Below are 15,572 nucleotides of genomic sequence, written 5' to 3' on the forward strand. Positions count from 1 at the left end.
AGTAGTTATATGACTTTACCTCCTTCCCTTGAAGATGCTCATAAAGTAGGTACGGGTATAATATTGATTATTTATTCGTAGGTTATTTTTTTATTGTGGAATATATTTAAAAGTGATTTCAATTTTTTTTAAAATTCTAACCCTATCTTAATTAAAATTTAACAATCATATTAACCCATAATAATTGCAATTTACGATTAAAAACACAGGTAGAGAGAGAAATAGTAATGAGTTTTAGTCTGATTTGAAATGGTAAAGAAGGGGACAAGAGCGTATCTGGGAAAATCCTGAAATTCGATTCAGTTTACTTTAAAAAGTGAGCTATGAACATATCCACCGCACTTACCACACTCGCTATCGCATTACAATAATATTTTCGGGCCCCCAATTAAACAATGTGAACTCAACCACATCAAACTGGAGTACACTGAATCCAGAATTGGGTAGCTGTTTTCTTGCTAATATTTTACTTGTGTTGAGAAGAAAGCAGATGGGGTGGTCAAAGATGAAATCTTTGGGTAGTTTGAGTTTGCGTGAGGTAATATTTTAAGGGAGGGAGGGCAGAGAACGTGCTTTGTTTTGTCTGGCTCTTCTTGAAAATTATGTTCACGCTTCAAGAGGAAATCTATGCATGATTAGGTCCCTTATTCTTTGTTTGTTTTTAGAGAGAGAAGGGGGTTTCTTTTTTCTTTGGAATTTGGGGAGGGTTTCGTCTTTTGAGGTCTGCAACAAGGCCATGCTTTGCTCCTCCATCATGGCATTGTGATTTGTGAAAAGAAATAATATTAAACTCTTTCTTTGAACAAATTCCTACAACTTTAAGCTCTTCTAGTTCTGGGGTTTGTTCAAATCTCCTCTTGGTGTGAAATGTGGATGATGCTTGTACCACACCACAATATTGCTGTAATGATTCACCTTGAGCCGACGAAAGGCCTCTTCTTTAAATTGTTGCTGCAGGAACAAGCGAGTCTTGAAAAGTTGTAGCAAAAAAGCTCATGAGTGTGTGTACTTACGTGTCTTTTCTTGAACTCTTAGACTCCCTTTGTATTTGAGGGAGGGTGAGGATTCTTAGTTGAAGTGAAAAATAAAAGGGGGGGTTTTGGAAGATGAGTGAGAAAAGGCAAGGGTGCCACACAGTGGCTGTGAGAGTGAATGAAGCAGCTGGGACTAAGACTAAGAGAAAGCATTCTGCTCTTCTGAGTTACTGTTCGAATCGTGGGGTTTTGGGAATCTTGATCTTGCTAATGTTATTTTTGAGTAAGAATATTTATGATCATATGGATGATGAGCAGCAGAAGAGGAGGAAGGAAGTTCTTGTAGGCATGTGTGATCAGAGGGCTAGGATGTTGCAAGATCAATTTAGTGTTAGCGTTAATCATGTTCATGCCCTTGCCATCCTCGTCTCCACTTTTCACTTTTACAAGAATCCCTCTGCAATTGATCAGGTTTGTGGCATTCGACACTTTCTTGACCATAGAATTTACAAGAATCTTGCTACAAGGACTTTGGTTTTGTGTTAGAAGTATGAAAATTTGATTTCATTGTAATATGAAGCATTATGGAGTGGAGTATTTGTTATATCTAGTGAAACTGATCAAGGTCTTCATAATGCTCCTAGTGAGTTAGAGTACTTTATTAGTTGAGAGTTGAAACATAGAAAAACTCAGTTTGATGTCACACTTTTGTTTCTAATTTTAAATTCGTTGCTCGTATATGAGAAAAATTATAACGTGTAGTAAATGCAGGAAACCTTTGCTGAATACACAGCTAGAACAGCTTTTGAGAGGCCTTTATTGAGTGGGGTGGCTTATGCTCAGAGGATTCTGAATTCAGAGAGGGAAGAATTTGAGAGGCGGCATGGATGGACCATTAGAACAATGGAGGAAGAAGAGCCTTCCCCGGTTAGGGATGAGTATGCTCCAGTAATATTCTCTCAAGAAACTGTTTCCTACATTGAATCACTCGATATGATGTCTGGGGAGGTAATTGAGTACATTTTTTTATGATAGTATATTTTTTGGTTGTGGCTTGTGAGGATTTTCATCTTCTGACTACTAGTTCCTTTTGTCAACACAGGAGGACCGTGAAAACATACTGAGGGCTCGAGCTACTGGTAAAGCAGTACTTACTAGCCCATTTAGGTTGCTAAACTCGCATCATCTTGGGGTTGTTTTGACCTTTCCGGTTTACGATTCCAAGCTTCCCCCTAACCCCACTGTGGAAGAGCGGATTGAAGCAACGACAGGGTAAGCAGTTGCTCTGTCTATTTGAATTGACAAATGGAGCACTCTGGAATGCTCTCTTAGTGAATATTTATACTACAATGTACTTTTTCATGTAGATTCTTTTCCTTGATTCTATGTGTGTTGTAACTGAACGGTTTACATTTGCATCCCTTTCAGATTCGAACACCATCTAAAGTAGCGTTGTTTCTGCTATCTTTTATAGTACTGAAGTAAATATTGTGTGTTTAATGATAAACTATGGAGTTATAAATATTGAACTATAAAAGCAACAATTTCTTAAAACTTGTACAGCTGTCTTCTTTATGAATCACACTTGCATCCCATTGTAAGTTTCAGTTTCCGGTACCATCAGAAGTCACATTGTGTTAGCTACAGCTATTCTATAATAAACCTGATGTAATTACTATGTCTTTGATGAAAAATTGAAATCACAATTGTTTAACAGCGGGAATCATACTTTCTTGACTCTTCTAGATTTGTCAAATTAGTGTTTCTTGTGTAACTCTACATTTACCAATCTGTAATAATATGATATGGAATTCAAGTCATGCATATGTCCAAGTATGCAATAGAAAATAGAGACTCTTGATTTGTTTTATTTTTTGTTATTTTTATTTTTTGTAGATTTGTTGATTGAAGTCTGTGTAAGCACTTTCACTGAGTTTGGAGACCAATATCTCAATATCTAGTTCTCCTCTCTGAATAGAAATAGTAGGAAAGCACGATTCTTATTTCTGCTTCATTTGAGCTGCCTCATATCATACGTCGCATTGCCTTAACTGATGTTAATCCAACACTAATGTCATTCAGGTACCTAGGGGGGGCCTTTGATGTCGAGTCCCTTGTTGAGAATTTACTTGGGCAACTTTCTGGGAACCAGGGGATTGCTGTTAATGTATACGATGTTACCAACTCTTCTGATCCTCTGATCATGTATGGCCATCAATCTCTAGAAAGTGATATGTCACTTAAGCACATGAGCAGGCTCGACTTCGGAGACCCATTCCGCAGGCATGAGATGATATGTGGGTATGTGCTCAGAATCCTTAAATCATTTCTTAGTAAGTTGATTGTACAGAAATATATAAACAAAAATGAAACTTGGTTCTTCTTATTTGGATTCTGTCTTTAGGTACCTTCAGGAAGCTCCAACATCGTGGATTGCGCTAACAACATCATTCTTTGTTTTCGTGATTGGCATATTAGTTGCATATATGATATATAGCGCCGCAATCCACATTGTTAAAGTTGAAGATGATTTTGATAAAATGGAGAAACTGAAAGCTCGAGCAGAAGCGGCAGATGTAGCCAAATCTCAGGTTTTTCATTCAGTACTTGCTCTTCTAATTATGTCAATCTGCTGCTTCTCGATCTTAATTGGCTTTATTTAATTTTCTATATTCTTGCAGTTTTTGGCTACTGTGTCTCACGAAATAAGAACACCTATGAATGGAATCCTAGGTATATTGTTGTCTTCTGAATTCTGATTCATAATGTTAATCTCATTTTTGACCGGTAATTGGGATAAGTAACTCAGTTTTTGCCATTGCAGGAATGCTACAGTTGCTATTAGACACGGAGCTGAGTTCAACACAAAAGGACTATGCTCAAACAGCTGAAGCTTGTGGAGAAACACTGATAACCTTGATAAATGAAGTGCTTGATGCATCGAAGATTGAAGCTCACAAGTTGGAGCTTGAGGCTGTTCCATTTGACCTTAGGACAATTTTGGATGATGTTTTGTCCTTGTTCTCTGAGAAATCTAGGCAAAAGGGTGTCGAGGTTAGTCTGGAAATTTGTTAGAGTCGAATTTATTGCCTCTCTTTTCTTGTCTTCTTCAGCATCTTATATGTTTAGAACTTCTCCATGCAAAATTATGTTATTAACTGGAGAGTGCAGTTGGCTGTTTTTGTATCAGATATAGTACCCGAAGTTGTTGTCGGGGACCCCGGAAGATTTAGGCAGGTCATTACCAATCTTGTTGGGAACTCAGTAAAAGTAAGTGTCATGATCAAAGCTTCTAACTTCCACTCACTGTGTATTTGAATCCTCAGTCTTGAAAAGTTTATTTTTTCATGAACAAAAAATAAAATTAAAAGCCATATCTGTTGAGCTGAAATGGCCCTTTTGCTCATGTTCTTTATTTAAATATTTTGACAGTTCACTGAGCAAGGGCATATATTTGTTCAAGTCCTCTTGGCTGCACAAGCAAAGTCGGTTATGGATGCGAAGACTGAAAGCTGCACGAATGGAGAATCTGAGTGCAAAGTGCAATCTTGTGTTCGGCAGTACAATACCCTTAGCGGCAGACAAGCTGCCGATGATCGGAGCAGCTGGGAAACATATAAATATTTAGATAACGAATCCAGTGATGCTTCGAGAATTGTGATGAACTGTGATGCTTCTCATGGTGTTGCCTTGATGATATGTGTCGAAGACACTGGGATTGGTATCCCTGAACAAGCACAAAAGCGGGTGTTCACGCCTTTTATGCAGGCAGACAGTTCTACTTCTAGAAATTACGGAGGAACGGGCATTGGGCTGAGCATTAGTAATTGTCTTGTAGAGCTAATGGGCGGTCAAATGGACTTCAAAAGCCGTCCCCAAATAGGGAGCACCTTCTTTTTCACTGTTGAGTTTCTAAGCTTTAAGAATAGTTTAGTTATAGATCTGAAGAAATCTTTTCTTGATGATCTGCCTAATGAGTTTAAAGGGATAAAAGTACTTATAGTTGATGGCAAACCTGTTAGAGCAGCTGTTACAAAGTACCACTTGAAGCGACTCGGCATTAAGCCTCAAACTGTCTGTAGCATCGCAAAGGCAGTTGCTGTTTTCGGAAAAAATGGCTTCTTGGTTTCTAGGTAAGCACTTGTATTTCTTGTTTTTCTAGTAGGGTATTCGCTAAATTTCACTATAGATCCTTTCTTTTGGCTATGAATCTTCTTGCTGTGTGTACATGTCTCTGTCTTCCGACAAGGGTAACCTAGCAATCTAAGTTGTTGTTTCCTTTGTTTTGTGGGACAGAGATGAAAGGCCGCCAGATGTATTACTAGTTGAGAAGGATTGCTGGATTTCCGCTGAAGAAGATGACACAATGCTGTTATCGAGCTGGAGAAAAAATGGTCGCTCATATAAGCTACCAAAGATGGTCCTTCTTGCAACCAACATTACAGCTGCCGAGTGTGAGAAAGCAAAGGCGGCTGGATTTGAAGATAGCGTCCTCATGAAACCTCTGAGAGCGAGTATGGTGGCTGTGTGCTTGCAGCAGGTATTGGGGATCAGCAGGAAAAGCCAGCACGGAAAAGACACACTGAACAAAACTATCGGTAAATCTGGCTTGCTATCTGGCAAGAAGTTGTTGGTGGTCGACGATAATGTGGTGAACCGCAGAGTTGCTGCCGGTGTCCTAAAAAAATTCGGTGCAGAAGTGCACTGTGTTGCGAGTGGCCAAGAGGCTCTGAAATTGCTCCAAATACCACACGAGTTCAGTGCCTGCTTCATGGATATTCAGATGCCTGAAATGGACGGGTGCGTGTCGCTGTCTCTCCTATGCTACGAGCATGGAACATGTATATCTAACCTCATGCTTCCTCGTGCTGCAGGTTTCAGGCGACTACTCTTATTCGGGAGATGGAGCATAGCGCAAATGCACAAGCAAATGGAGTGAAGGGTGAGTGGCATATCCCGATATTGGCAATGACAGCTGATGTTATACATGCCACACTGGAGAAATGCTTGAAGATTGGCATGGATGGATACGTGTCTAAACCTTTCCAGGAGAAGAGTCTGTACGAGGCTGTGGCAAAGTTCTTCGAACCAAAGGCAGCAGTAACCGCTTCTTGATTCATCTATCCGACAGTGCCAGTGATTTTTTCCCTTACTGTGCTGCCTGTGGATTCGCTGAATGGCAGGTAAGGGCGGTCGCCTTGACTCCGTTGGCAATGCGTGGTTGTATGTATATTGATTAGGGAAGATGTAAATGTTTGAGGGGGCTCCGCGAAATGTGAGTCTAGGTCACGAAGTCACTGTAGAAAATCATCATTAATGTATGTTGTTGTGTTGTTGTAGAATTTAAGTATGTAAGCGATAGTTGCTGCCATCCATAATCATAACCTCTTTCATCTTCATTATTATGACCTCCCGGTCTGTATGTATATATTTTGATAAATGCATTAATTTATACAGTTCAATCAGAAAAAGAAGAGTGATATCAATTCAAATCCATACATGATTAGGTCTTTAATACAGAAAGCTGAAAGGGACATACCTTTGTCCAATATACAGCTTAGGACAGCCAGAAAGCCTACTTAAGTGCTACACAGAGACAGTACTATAAGATATAATTAACCTAGCAAACATTACACACTGCTAAATTTGACGTGGAAACAACCATATAACACACAAGCAGACAATTGAAGGACATACAGAATAATTAGACTTTTCTCTGAATCATGGAACTTTACTTGCAGGGAGACACTTCCACGAAATTCAATTTCTTGGCCAACCCCATAAGCTATACAAACAACGAACCACGAGATCAAGAAAAGGGTCGATTATTGCACACTCGCCTCTGTCTAGCGGTGTGTGGCACCTAAAAGAGCCAGAAGGAACGTTCTGTAATGGCTTGATGTTTCTGAGTGCACTGCATCGTTGAGCGACTTCCCGTATTTCTTTTGGTACTCTGCCTTTATATACTGCAGATCAATCTCAGCTCTCGTCACTATCACTCTGGTAATAGTTGAATCATCACTTCCCATACCCTTCATTGCCTTGTGCAGCATCTGTATTTCAAAGTGAAACTTGCAGTCATTACACATTCATCGTGATATAGTCAAGAGATATTGCAAATCCTGGAGAGAATATAAATAAGAAGGATCGTAGTTTACCTTTGCAAAATACTTCCCAGGGTTTTCAGCACACTGTAATACAGTCAAGAGACCAAGCTCAAAGTTCCCAGACGTTTCACTTTTTATGGCCTGCAGAGTGATTCATAGATGTTTATTCATCCAACGGACAGTTTCTACACACAAGAATTACAGCCTTTAAAGGAGAGAGTACCTTTTTAAGTGAGCTTCCATACATGCTATGATAAGCAGAAGAAACAGCGGCCAACTGCGCCCGGCTTCGTTCAGCAAATATGCGTATGAAAGTGTCCTCATCAGTTCCAATCTTCTTCTCACCAGCTTTAAAGAGAGACTTAGCATCATGCTCTGCTGTTGCCCTGTCTACCTCCGGACCTTCATAACGGGGAGCACTAGCGTATGCAAGTAGCAACTGTAGTGTAGAGCAGGGAAGGACATAAGCAAGGATTTAAGGATAAAACTCTTTGCCATGAATACAGTCATAGATTGTGAATATTTTTTTTAAACCTTTGTATTATTATTTGCTACACTTGTATGCATATGTTGAACATTTTTTTGCTGACTAATGAGAATTTCCCATTTGATAAATTTATTGTTTGTCAGTATAGCTGATGAGTCTACAGTTCGTTTAGAAAAAATAAAACGAAACAAAAACTGTGCCAAACTTTAAGCAAATCTTGTGAAAATGAATTAAAAGAAAAGTAGACAAGAAATTTGATGGAATAAAACAGGGAGGCTTCTTAGATATGACTCAGTCACTCAGTGGTTTATTGACAGAAACAGCCAAGCATACTCAAATAAAAAACAGAGAAAAGTGTCAAGTGAAAGTGAAACACCATTTATCCATCTGGATTTCGTTGACGTGTTAATATGTGCATCTGATGTGTGTGTGTGTGTGTATGTGTGCATGGACCTTTTTTAGATCACCGGTTGCTTGGAATTCAATATCATGCTCAAGGTAAGCATGAAACTTGGCATGATAGATTTGTTTGAAATGTTGTATTTGAGTTGAAGTACGCGAACAAATGACTTCAGTAGCAGCTTTCAGGTCAACGAAGTCACCAGTCAAAGCTTTCCTTACTACCGTTGCATCACGTACAGCTGGATCAGGCATCCAAAGCAAAATCGCTCTCTGATAACATTTCCAAATATAAACATGAAGATTGGTTATAAAATATAAGCCGTTGGAAACACAATTCTATAAGTTCGTGCTAGTGATAGCTTATGAATGGAGAAAAAGTATGGATAATCCCCCTTTGTACCTCAATATCACCCCTGAGTTCTGATTCCAGGCGTTTAGTAAGTTCTTCAGAATATATAGTTTTGTACTCTTGCTCGATGAGAGCACGTTGCATTGCATTTCTATGAGCAAGAATATTAATCACTTCTGCAGTGTCGCACCCAAAACCTGAAATTTGCAATCATCTGTTAGACCTGCTAGTAGATTTTCTTTACATCTCTAACATATAACGTATGAATATCTCAGATGCTCCTATACAACATCAAGATAAAACAGAATCTCCAGCTTATTAGCAAAATGGTAAGAAGCAATTCAAGGGCAACATTGTTTACTGGTGGTGAACTACGTTGTGCTAATGTCATGAGCTTCGCGACAGATGATCTGATCTATAATGTACTTAAATGATAGGTTTCCTAAATGATTGATTAACTACGAAATTTTTAAACGATCGCCTCTTATGACCCCAAAAAAATAGTATTTCTGAATAACTTATCTCAATAGCAGAGTAATTAACTCCGTTTCTGGAAACATTCTCTCTAAAAGCTTTTCGCATTCTATTAATCACCTATGTACAGTCTTTTTTTTTTTAAGTCCTGGCCAGCATTCGGAGATGGAATCAGGTTGCTGATAAACGTTCGTTGTTCAGGTAGCAAATCAGTTGCAGAATATCAAATTTCACGAGAGGATTACGACATATTATAACACTAGGCATGTGCTCTACAATTCTTCTACCTGCTTTCCTCGCACCTCTATACAAAATCACGAAATAATTGAAAATGAGATGACAAATTAGAACCTAATTACAGATCGAGACTGAGACCTAGGAAAGTAGGACGATAGGACGAGCTAAAGTGCTAAACCCCCAAAAATGCTTTACATTTGGAAATTATTAGGTGTTACGAGGCCGTAAAGCAGAAAGGAGATGAAGAAGAAGAAGCAGTTACCCTTGAAAGCGCGGTAGAGTGCCATAGCATCATCGCGAGGCGAGGTCAACACTGGAGGAACGCTCAATGTCGCCATCTTTGATTCTTTCTCTCTCAACTCTCAAGTCAATTCAGTTTGATAATGAAGCGGAAGTTCACTTATTAATACTACTACTCTGTACTTCTGCAAAGGCCAATGAGAAGATGGGAGCGCGTTCCTCGTCACTGCTCAAGCGCGTTAAATATTTCAGCACCGCGTTGACGATGACTTTTAACTTCACTTTATTTATCCAATCCAGATTATTGGCATCTAATTGGTTGTTTATTTCATTTACATTCTTTCATTTAATTTTATCTACCAACCATTACACATCAAATATCTATACATATATAAATGGCGAGTTTTGGCCTAAATTATAAATATTTTTGAATTTTAGGTATAAATTTGAATTTGTATAAATTTTGGGTGATGTTTAATAAATCTGTATATTTGTAGTAACTGCTATAAATATTTATGAGTACATGTCATCAATATTTCAATTTTAATATTAGGCTACAAATTGCAGTTACCTAATTAATTGAACAATATGCCATTACTATTTAATATGGCTATGTTGCATTGCCGTTACTCCTTCTATACATATATTGTAAATTCTATTGAAAAAGTGAAATATTTGAAATTTATATGGCTGATTAAATTCTTTAAACTCAAATAAAAATATTTTAATATTTGACATTGGAATTTATTGTGTATATGATGCCGTTACTCCTTCAACATAGTGTCCATTGGAAATAATTAACAAAACACATGTTATAGTATTCCACTTTGCCTATGAGGTATTGTAACGTCTATGGTCTTAATTTTGTAATTTATGATGTTTTAATTTCATGATCTCTTATGACCTAATTTTATGCCTATAAAAAGTTTGTGGATGAATTACACACCAACAAAAGCATTCTCCATAGTCCATTCTATCTCATGTTCTCAACATTTTATTGCACATTGTAGGAACATTGTATTGCTCGGTTTTTGGAGCCCATCAAGTTCATAGGTGTTTGACAAGTTTGAAATGTTATATACATAGGATGAAGTCGTTTCATCTTTGGGGATATTATGTCAATCCGAGAGCACTGACCGTGATGTAGTTTGTCTTGTGGAAATAGGGTTTTTCTTGACTAATTATCACTGTAATTTCCAATTCATTTAGTGTTGTTTTTTTTTCTTTGATTACAATAGTTAGATTACCGGGTGTATATGGTTCGAGAATTTTATCACAATCTTACATTTCTTAGAGAGGGAAGAATTCTATTTTTACAAAAAGAAAATTTGTAGTATTGAGAATCGTAAAGTAACATAAAAATAGTATAGATGTTTTATGCTCCAACATTCAAAAGGGGTATCACTATTCATTAATGTAATAATGTTACCAATTAATGTAAAAAAATTGTGTAGTTTATCATTTGAATTTTTTTATAATCATAATTTTATCGTTTTTAATATTATGAGTTACGATTCATTATTTTATTAAAAGTGTAATTTACATTATTTTTATTAGTGAACTATGAAGGATTGTTTTAAAACATATTTTCAAAAATGTCACACTTGATATAGTTTCTTCAAATAGTTGTGTTTGTCTTGATTCCATAATAAATATGTTTAATTTATTGTCTTTAGGTGTAAAATGAATTGAGGAGTATATATTTATTGAATTGTTATTATATGTAGTATATTTTTCTATTTTAAATCTTACATAGTTATATTGTTTCTCATTTTAATTAATCAATTAAGAATTTAAAATTATATGAAAGTAATCAATTAAGAATTTAAAATTATATGATGAAAAAAATATTTCGTCGTGCATCGCACGTGGGTTAAAACTAGTTATTTTAACACACCTCTTTTCTTTTTTTTTCTTTTTTTTTTATGGTTAAATAATTGAAATTTAAAGGCCGCACCACGGAGGAAAATTGAAGAATAAATCAACACACCTCTTTTCATTTTAAATTTGAGCAGTCACAGATACACAAAATTGACAATTTGAAACAAAATACAGTAGCATAAGATCGATAGTGGTTACATAACTGCCAAATCGAGGTATACGAGTATCAGATGCACACGCCATCATATCATATGATGTGAATCCTACAAAAGATGTCTCTTTAAATGAGTAATCATATTTTATCCAACATTGTTCTCTAAAAAACAATGTCTTGACTCTTCCGACATTACGTATACATCACTAAGAGACGTGTTTAAGACGTGTACTCATTAATTAAGAAATTTTGAAAATACTCCTATAACATTAGGATAAATATAAATTTAAAATATACTCCATAAACATGTGTTTAAGATAATTTAGAAATAAAGCAATATAAGATATACAGTATATACTGGGAGTCCCATTATATGCAAATATACTCTTTATCGCCAAACTGTAGAATTAGACCAAACTAGGGTTTTTAGGTTTAATTTTTTATGGATGAGATGCGCAAATGTATAAATTATTTTTGCTTTCATTACAAGTCTATTTTACTTCAGCCTAGGGCAAATAAGTCATAAAATATTATGAGTATTTAATTTCATTTCAGAATATATTACTTCATTCTAGTAGGTTTTTACTTCATTCAAATAAAGATTATTACTTCATTCCAGTACATACATGTTGTTTCGCGGACAAAGACGTCAAGACCATCCCGTCGACATCGTGATAGTCCCAAAATTCTAGCTATGACAACAAAATGAAGTGATAGCCTAATTAAATAGTGTAATAAGCACATTGAATGATGTAATAAACTATTTGAATTGAGTATATGTAGAAACATTTGAAATTTCACTATAATGAAGTAAATACCTTGTCCAATAAAGTAATACCGTTTTTTAATGAAGTAATAAACCTACTGGAATGGATTGTGTTTTATAAAGTGAATAAAGTAAAAACACAGTTTAATGAATTCGAATGAAGCATGTGTTGAATCATTTCAAAACCTACTGAAAGTAAATAAAAACATAGTATTGTAGTTTCAAGGTATTACGTACCCGAATGAATTAATAAACCTGCTAGAATGAATTAAATTGACTTTATAATGAAGACCGAAATAATTTACATATTAGTGAATTTCATAAAAAATTAGATCTAATGGCCCTAATTTGATCTCTAGTTCAATCTTTAAAATTGGTTCGACATTGATCACAACTCCAGTATTATTATTATTATTATTTAGAATACATATAATTGTCAAACTCAATTAAAATGATCACACCTTCTCGTCTCAAAACTGTATAGTGTTAGTATATGATAATTAGTTGAACATATTTAATATAATAATAATAATGAGTAATGACAATGTTGGATATTTTTATTGCATGCCATGACCCATGAGTTTACTGTATTCCTTATTATTGTGTTATTTTAATGTCGTTACTTCAATTTTAGTAAGTAATAAAACTAAACAATTTGAATCGTGAATCGTTTTCAATAAGTTTGGGCTCGGCCCAAAATGAAACGTTCGAACACCAGAGTCGAACTAAACGGCCCCTAATACAAAAAATTCGATTAGATTTAACAAATAAAAACAGAAAATTAATAAAAGCCCTAATTCATTGGTTGCGCCGCTATACATTAATTTTTTATATTCTTCATTCTTTCGATATAAAAAAGAAGCAGTGCTAGGGTTTTCGCTCTCCCTCAAGAATTTTTTGCAGCGGCTTTCTGCTTTGCTCTCCAGGTTCGTCGATTTGTTCGTATAGTGCTATTTTTGATTTTTCAATTGCTGCTCGCTTCCGTTGTAGTTTTGAACGGCAGAATTATCTGAATTCGTAATTTTATTTCCGCGCTTCGTGAGCTAGATTGCTCGTGGTGTTATTATATATTAGTGTTCGCCTTTGCAGAATTGTTGAAAGCATTAAGTTTCATCAATTTTTGATTAATTCGTATTCTCTAGTTTTGATTCAATAATCTCAATAAATATCATCAATTTTAAATAATTTGTAGTATACATACTCTAGCATAGCTATCCAATTAGAATTAGATTAACCTGGATTAGGATACTGGACGCATTCTACACCAGGAGAAAGTATGTGTTTTGTGTGTGTCCTAAACTATTTCTGTATCTTTTGTTTTAGGAAAATACTAACAAATTGGCTTAATATCCCCTAAACCAGGAGCAAATAGTATATAGTCCTGCAAGAATCTTATGTTTTAGTCAAGTATACCAAATTAGCTTAATATCTGGATGTTTATCCTTTAGCAGGATGGAATCACAAATCAAGCATGCTGTGGTTATCAAGGTCATTGGCAGGACTGGATCTCGTGGGCAGGTCACTCAGGTCAGGGTGAAATTCATTGATGATCAAAACCGTTTCATCATGAGAAATGTCAAGGGACCCGTTAGGGAGGGTGACATCCTCACCTTGTTGGAGTCTGAGAGAGAGGCGAGAAGGCTCCGTTGATATCTCTGCGCTGTTTCTTGCTATGCCAATACCTTTTTGAAATTTTATTATCATGTAGGTTGTCTCTGGATTTTGGTAAACATTTTAGATGCAAAATATCACCTCAAATGCGAGCACGCTTATTGCTGCTTCTGTTTCTGAATCCGCCTTGTTTTGATGTTTGCCACAATTGTGTGTTTAATATATTTATGCGCTTGCTGTTTAATTTGTTGAATGGAAGTGCAATTCCTTTTCTGAATTTAGCAATTTGAGTTATATAAGTACATGCCTTGATTTCCAGGTTAAAGAATTCAACTTAGAGTGGGTGATGATATGCGAAGTATTTGCTCTTATTAATGATTTTGCTAGATATTTTTCATCCCTCTATCAATGTGTAGATGGAATGAAATCATGATTTGTGGAAAACAGAGGAATGATCTATTATTAATTTTGAAATTGGTATGTTGTAATGAAATAATAAATTTGAATATGCATATATGTCGATATTAATGTATAGTTTTTTTCTTTTAGATCAGAGCTATAAGCCACTGCAATCCAGGATTGCTTGGTTAAACTTTGATCACCGGTTTAATTTGACTGGCAATTTCGTTTCTGAAATAGTAACAATCCGCTGTTTTTGTTGAGCTACTTTTCTGCTCAAACTGACGATTTTTATGTTCTCCACGAACTAGAACCTACTCCAACAACTTAATCATATGTAGGGAGTAATATTTGTGGTAGTTGAATGTTTTTTATGTTTAGACATCAATCTTCTTATCACACTATTGACAAAGCAAATATTCGGCTTAGATTGTAATTATGTACTATCATAGTATTCATAGTACTACTATTTGACAATATATAGAATATGCCTCATTTTTCAATATTATTATGTGTATTTGGGCACATATCATGACACATATTGATTCTATATGGAAAATGTAAGAACTCATGATTGGAATTGTAAATATTGAAGCGTCTAAGCGTTGTTCGATTGTGGTTATTGAGATAACCGCAACATTTTCTTATTTCGTAATACTTTGATCTTATTTAGGGCATGTTCGGTCTTTCATATTTCCACTTGTAAGTAATAAATGGTGGTCATATTTAAATGCTGATGACCCCACTACAATGAAAGTCAATTGCATCGATTGGTGTACAAGAAATGAGTGTCAATTTGATGTGATAGGTTGAGTTGACTACTATTGTAGGCGTGATTGTCAAATATTGCCCCTGTCATTTCACACAAATTTCACCGACTACCCAATCTTATAAACTGCGCCAACACTAAAATGTCAAATTTCACGGGTCAAATTGGTAATTTGACACACAATTATCGATGCACTGTAGCGGAGCAGTTTTTAAATATCAAGTAGGAGACCATAATTATATATGCCGAAAGTCGTGGCCAAAAGTGCGGGTCCTTGGTCATATCGAGGGCCATGCGGAACACCGTACCATCATTATTCACCTGTTTTCACACCAATTATGCCCATTTAGCAAACACTGAACGAGCCCTTAATATATTTATCCTCTTCTATATTTTTCATCTCAAATTGACTTGATAACCATACCCTTACATATGATTTTTATAGGGCTCGCAAATTATAAAACTATGAAGGTGAACACAAGAATTTCCAAGAATTTTTGGTAGTATATTTATAAAAGTCTAATACTAAATGAAAAATTATCCCAAAGCTAAGAACCTATCACGTTGTCTCAATATTCTTCCCCTACTACCAAGCTCAAATATGTGTGTAGCAAAAGATGATAATGGTGCAATTCATAGAATCATAGTGATGGTGCCACGGACTTTCATTATCATGTTAACTCGCATTTTGATGAGAGCTACTAAAAATAATCAAGAATTCC

The 15,572-nt window shown here is 35.8% G+C and overlaps 3 protein-coding genes across 5 annotated transcripts; 2 read left to right on the forward strand and 1 right to left on the reverse strand.

Annotated features, from left to right (window-relative positions):
* The first annotated feature begins 294 nt into the window (after positions 1 to 294).
* Positions 295 to 6,373, forward strand: LOC125215934 (histidine kinase CRE1-like). 2 transcript variants are annotated; one of them, XM_048117518.2, is made up of 11 exons: positions 295 to 1,445; positions 1,746 to 1,982; positions 2,059 to 2,246; positions 3,057 to 3,275; positions 3,379 to 3,565; positions 3,656 to 3,707; positions 3,799 to 4,028; positions 4,146 to 4,244; positions 4,407 to 5,107; positions 5,271 to 5,774; positions 5,849 to 6,373. In XM_048117518.2, the coding sequence occupies exons 1-11, from the start codon at positions 1,107 to 1,109 to the stop codon at positions 6,087 to 6,089; spliced, it is 2,997 nt and encodes a 998-aa protein (XP_047973475.1). In that variant the 5' UTR covers positions 295 to 1,106; the 3' UTR covers positions 6,090 to 6,373. The 2 variants fall into 2 exon arrangements, with proteins under 2 accessions (XP_047973475.1, XP_047973476.1); XM_048117519.2 differs by having other exon boundaries at positions 296 to 1,445; positions 2,077 to 2,246.
* Positions 6,374 to 6,451: 78 nt separating this feature from the next.
* Positions 6,452 to 9,470, reverse strand: LOC125215935 (annexin D5-like). Its single transcript, XM_048117520.2, has 6 exons — positions 9,293 to 9,470; positions 8,371 to 8,516; positions 8,022 to 8,240; positions 7,305 to 7,520; positions 7,133 to 7,222; positions 6,452 to 7,027 (listed from the first exon to the last, which is right to left on the reverse strand). The coding sequence occupies exons 1-6, from the start codon at positions 9,366 to 9,368 to the stop codon at positions 6,821 to 6,823; spliced, it is 954 nt and encodes a 317-aa protein (XP_047973477.1). The 5' UTR covers positions 9,369 to 9,470; the 3' UTR covers positions 6,452 to 6,820.
* A 3,393-nt stretch (positions 9,471 to 12,863) lies between these two features.
* LOC125211425 (small ribosomal subunit protein eS28x) lies at positions 12,864 to 13,926 on the forward strand. 2 transcript variants are annotated; one of them, XM_048111203.2, is made up of 2 exons: positions 12,864 to 12,997; positions 13,520 to 13,926. In XM_048111203.2, the coding sequence occupies exon 2, from the start codon at positions 13,524 to 13,526 to the stop codon at positions 13,719 to 13,721; it is 198 nt and encodes a 65-aa protein (XP_047967160.1). In that variant the 5' UTR covers positions 12,864 to 12,997; positions 13,520 to 13,523; the 3' UTR covers positions 13,722 to 13,926. The 2 variants fall into 2 exon arrangements, with proteins under 2 accessions (XP_047967160.1, XP_047967158.1); XM_048111201.2 differs by having other exon boundaries at positions 13,523 to 13,926.
* The last annotated feature ends 1,646 nt before the right edge of the window (positions 13,927 to 15,572 follow it).

This window comes from Salvia hispanica, chromosome 3, assembly GCF_029641045.1.
Source record: "Salvia hispanica isolate PSC_SH4W2 chromosome 3, Shi_PSC_v1, whole genome shotgun sequence".
NCBI classification, from domain to species: domain Eukaryota; kingdom Viridiplantae; phylum Streptophyta; class Magnoliopsida; order Lamiales; family Lamiaceae; genus Salvia; species Salvia hispanica.

Coding starts and splice junctions, on each gene's coding strand:
- LOC125215934 (XM_048117518.2), top strand. CDS start 1,107: ATGAGTGAGAAAAGGCAAGGGTGCCACACAGTGGCTGTGAGAGTGAAT. Junction 1,983..2,058: donor TCGATATGATGTCTGGGGAG/GTAATTGAGTAC, acceptor TCTGACTACTAG/TTCCTTTTGTCAACACAGGA. Junction 3,276..3,378: donor AGGCATGAGATGATATGTGG/GTATGTGCTCAG, acceptor TTCTGTCTTTAG/GTACCTTCAGGAAGCTCCAA.
- LOC125215935 (XM_048117520.2), bottom strand. CDS start 9,368: ATGGCGACATTGAGCGTTCCTCCAGTGTTGACCTCGCCTCGCGATGAT. Junction 8,517..9,292: donor ACTCTACCGCGCTTTCAAGG/GTAACTGCTTCT, acceptor TGCAAATTTCAG/GTTTTGGGTGCGACACTGCA. Junction 7,028..7,132: donor CTGGGAAGTATTTTGCAAAG/GTAAACTACGAT, acceptor TTTGAAATACAG/ATGCTGCACAAGGCAATGAA.
- LOC125211425 (XM_048111203.2), top strand. CDS start 13,524: ATGGAATCACAAATCAAGCATGCTGTGGTTATCAAGGTCATTGGCAGG.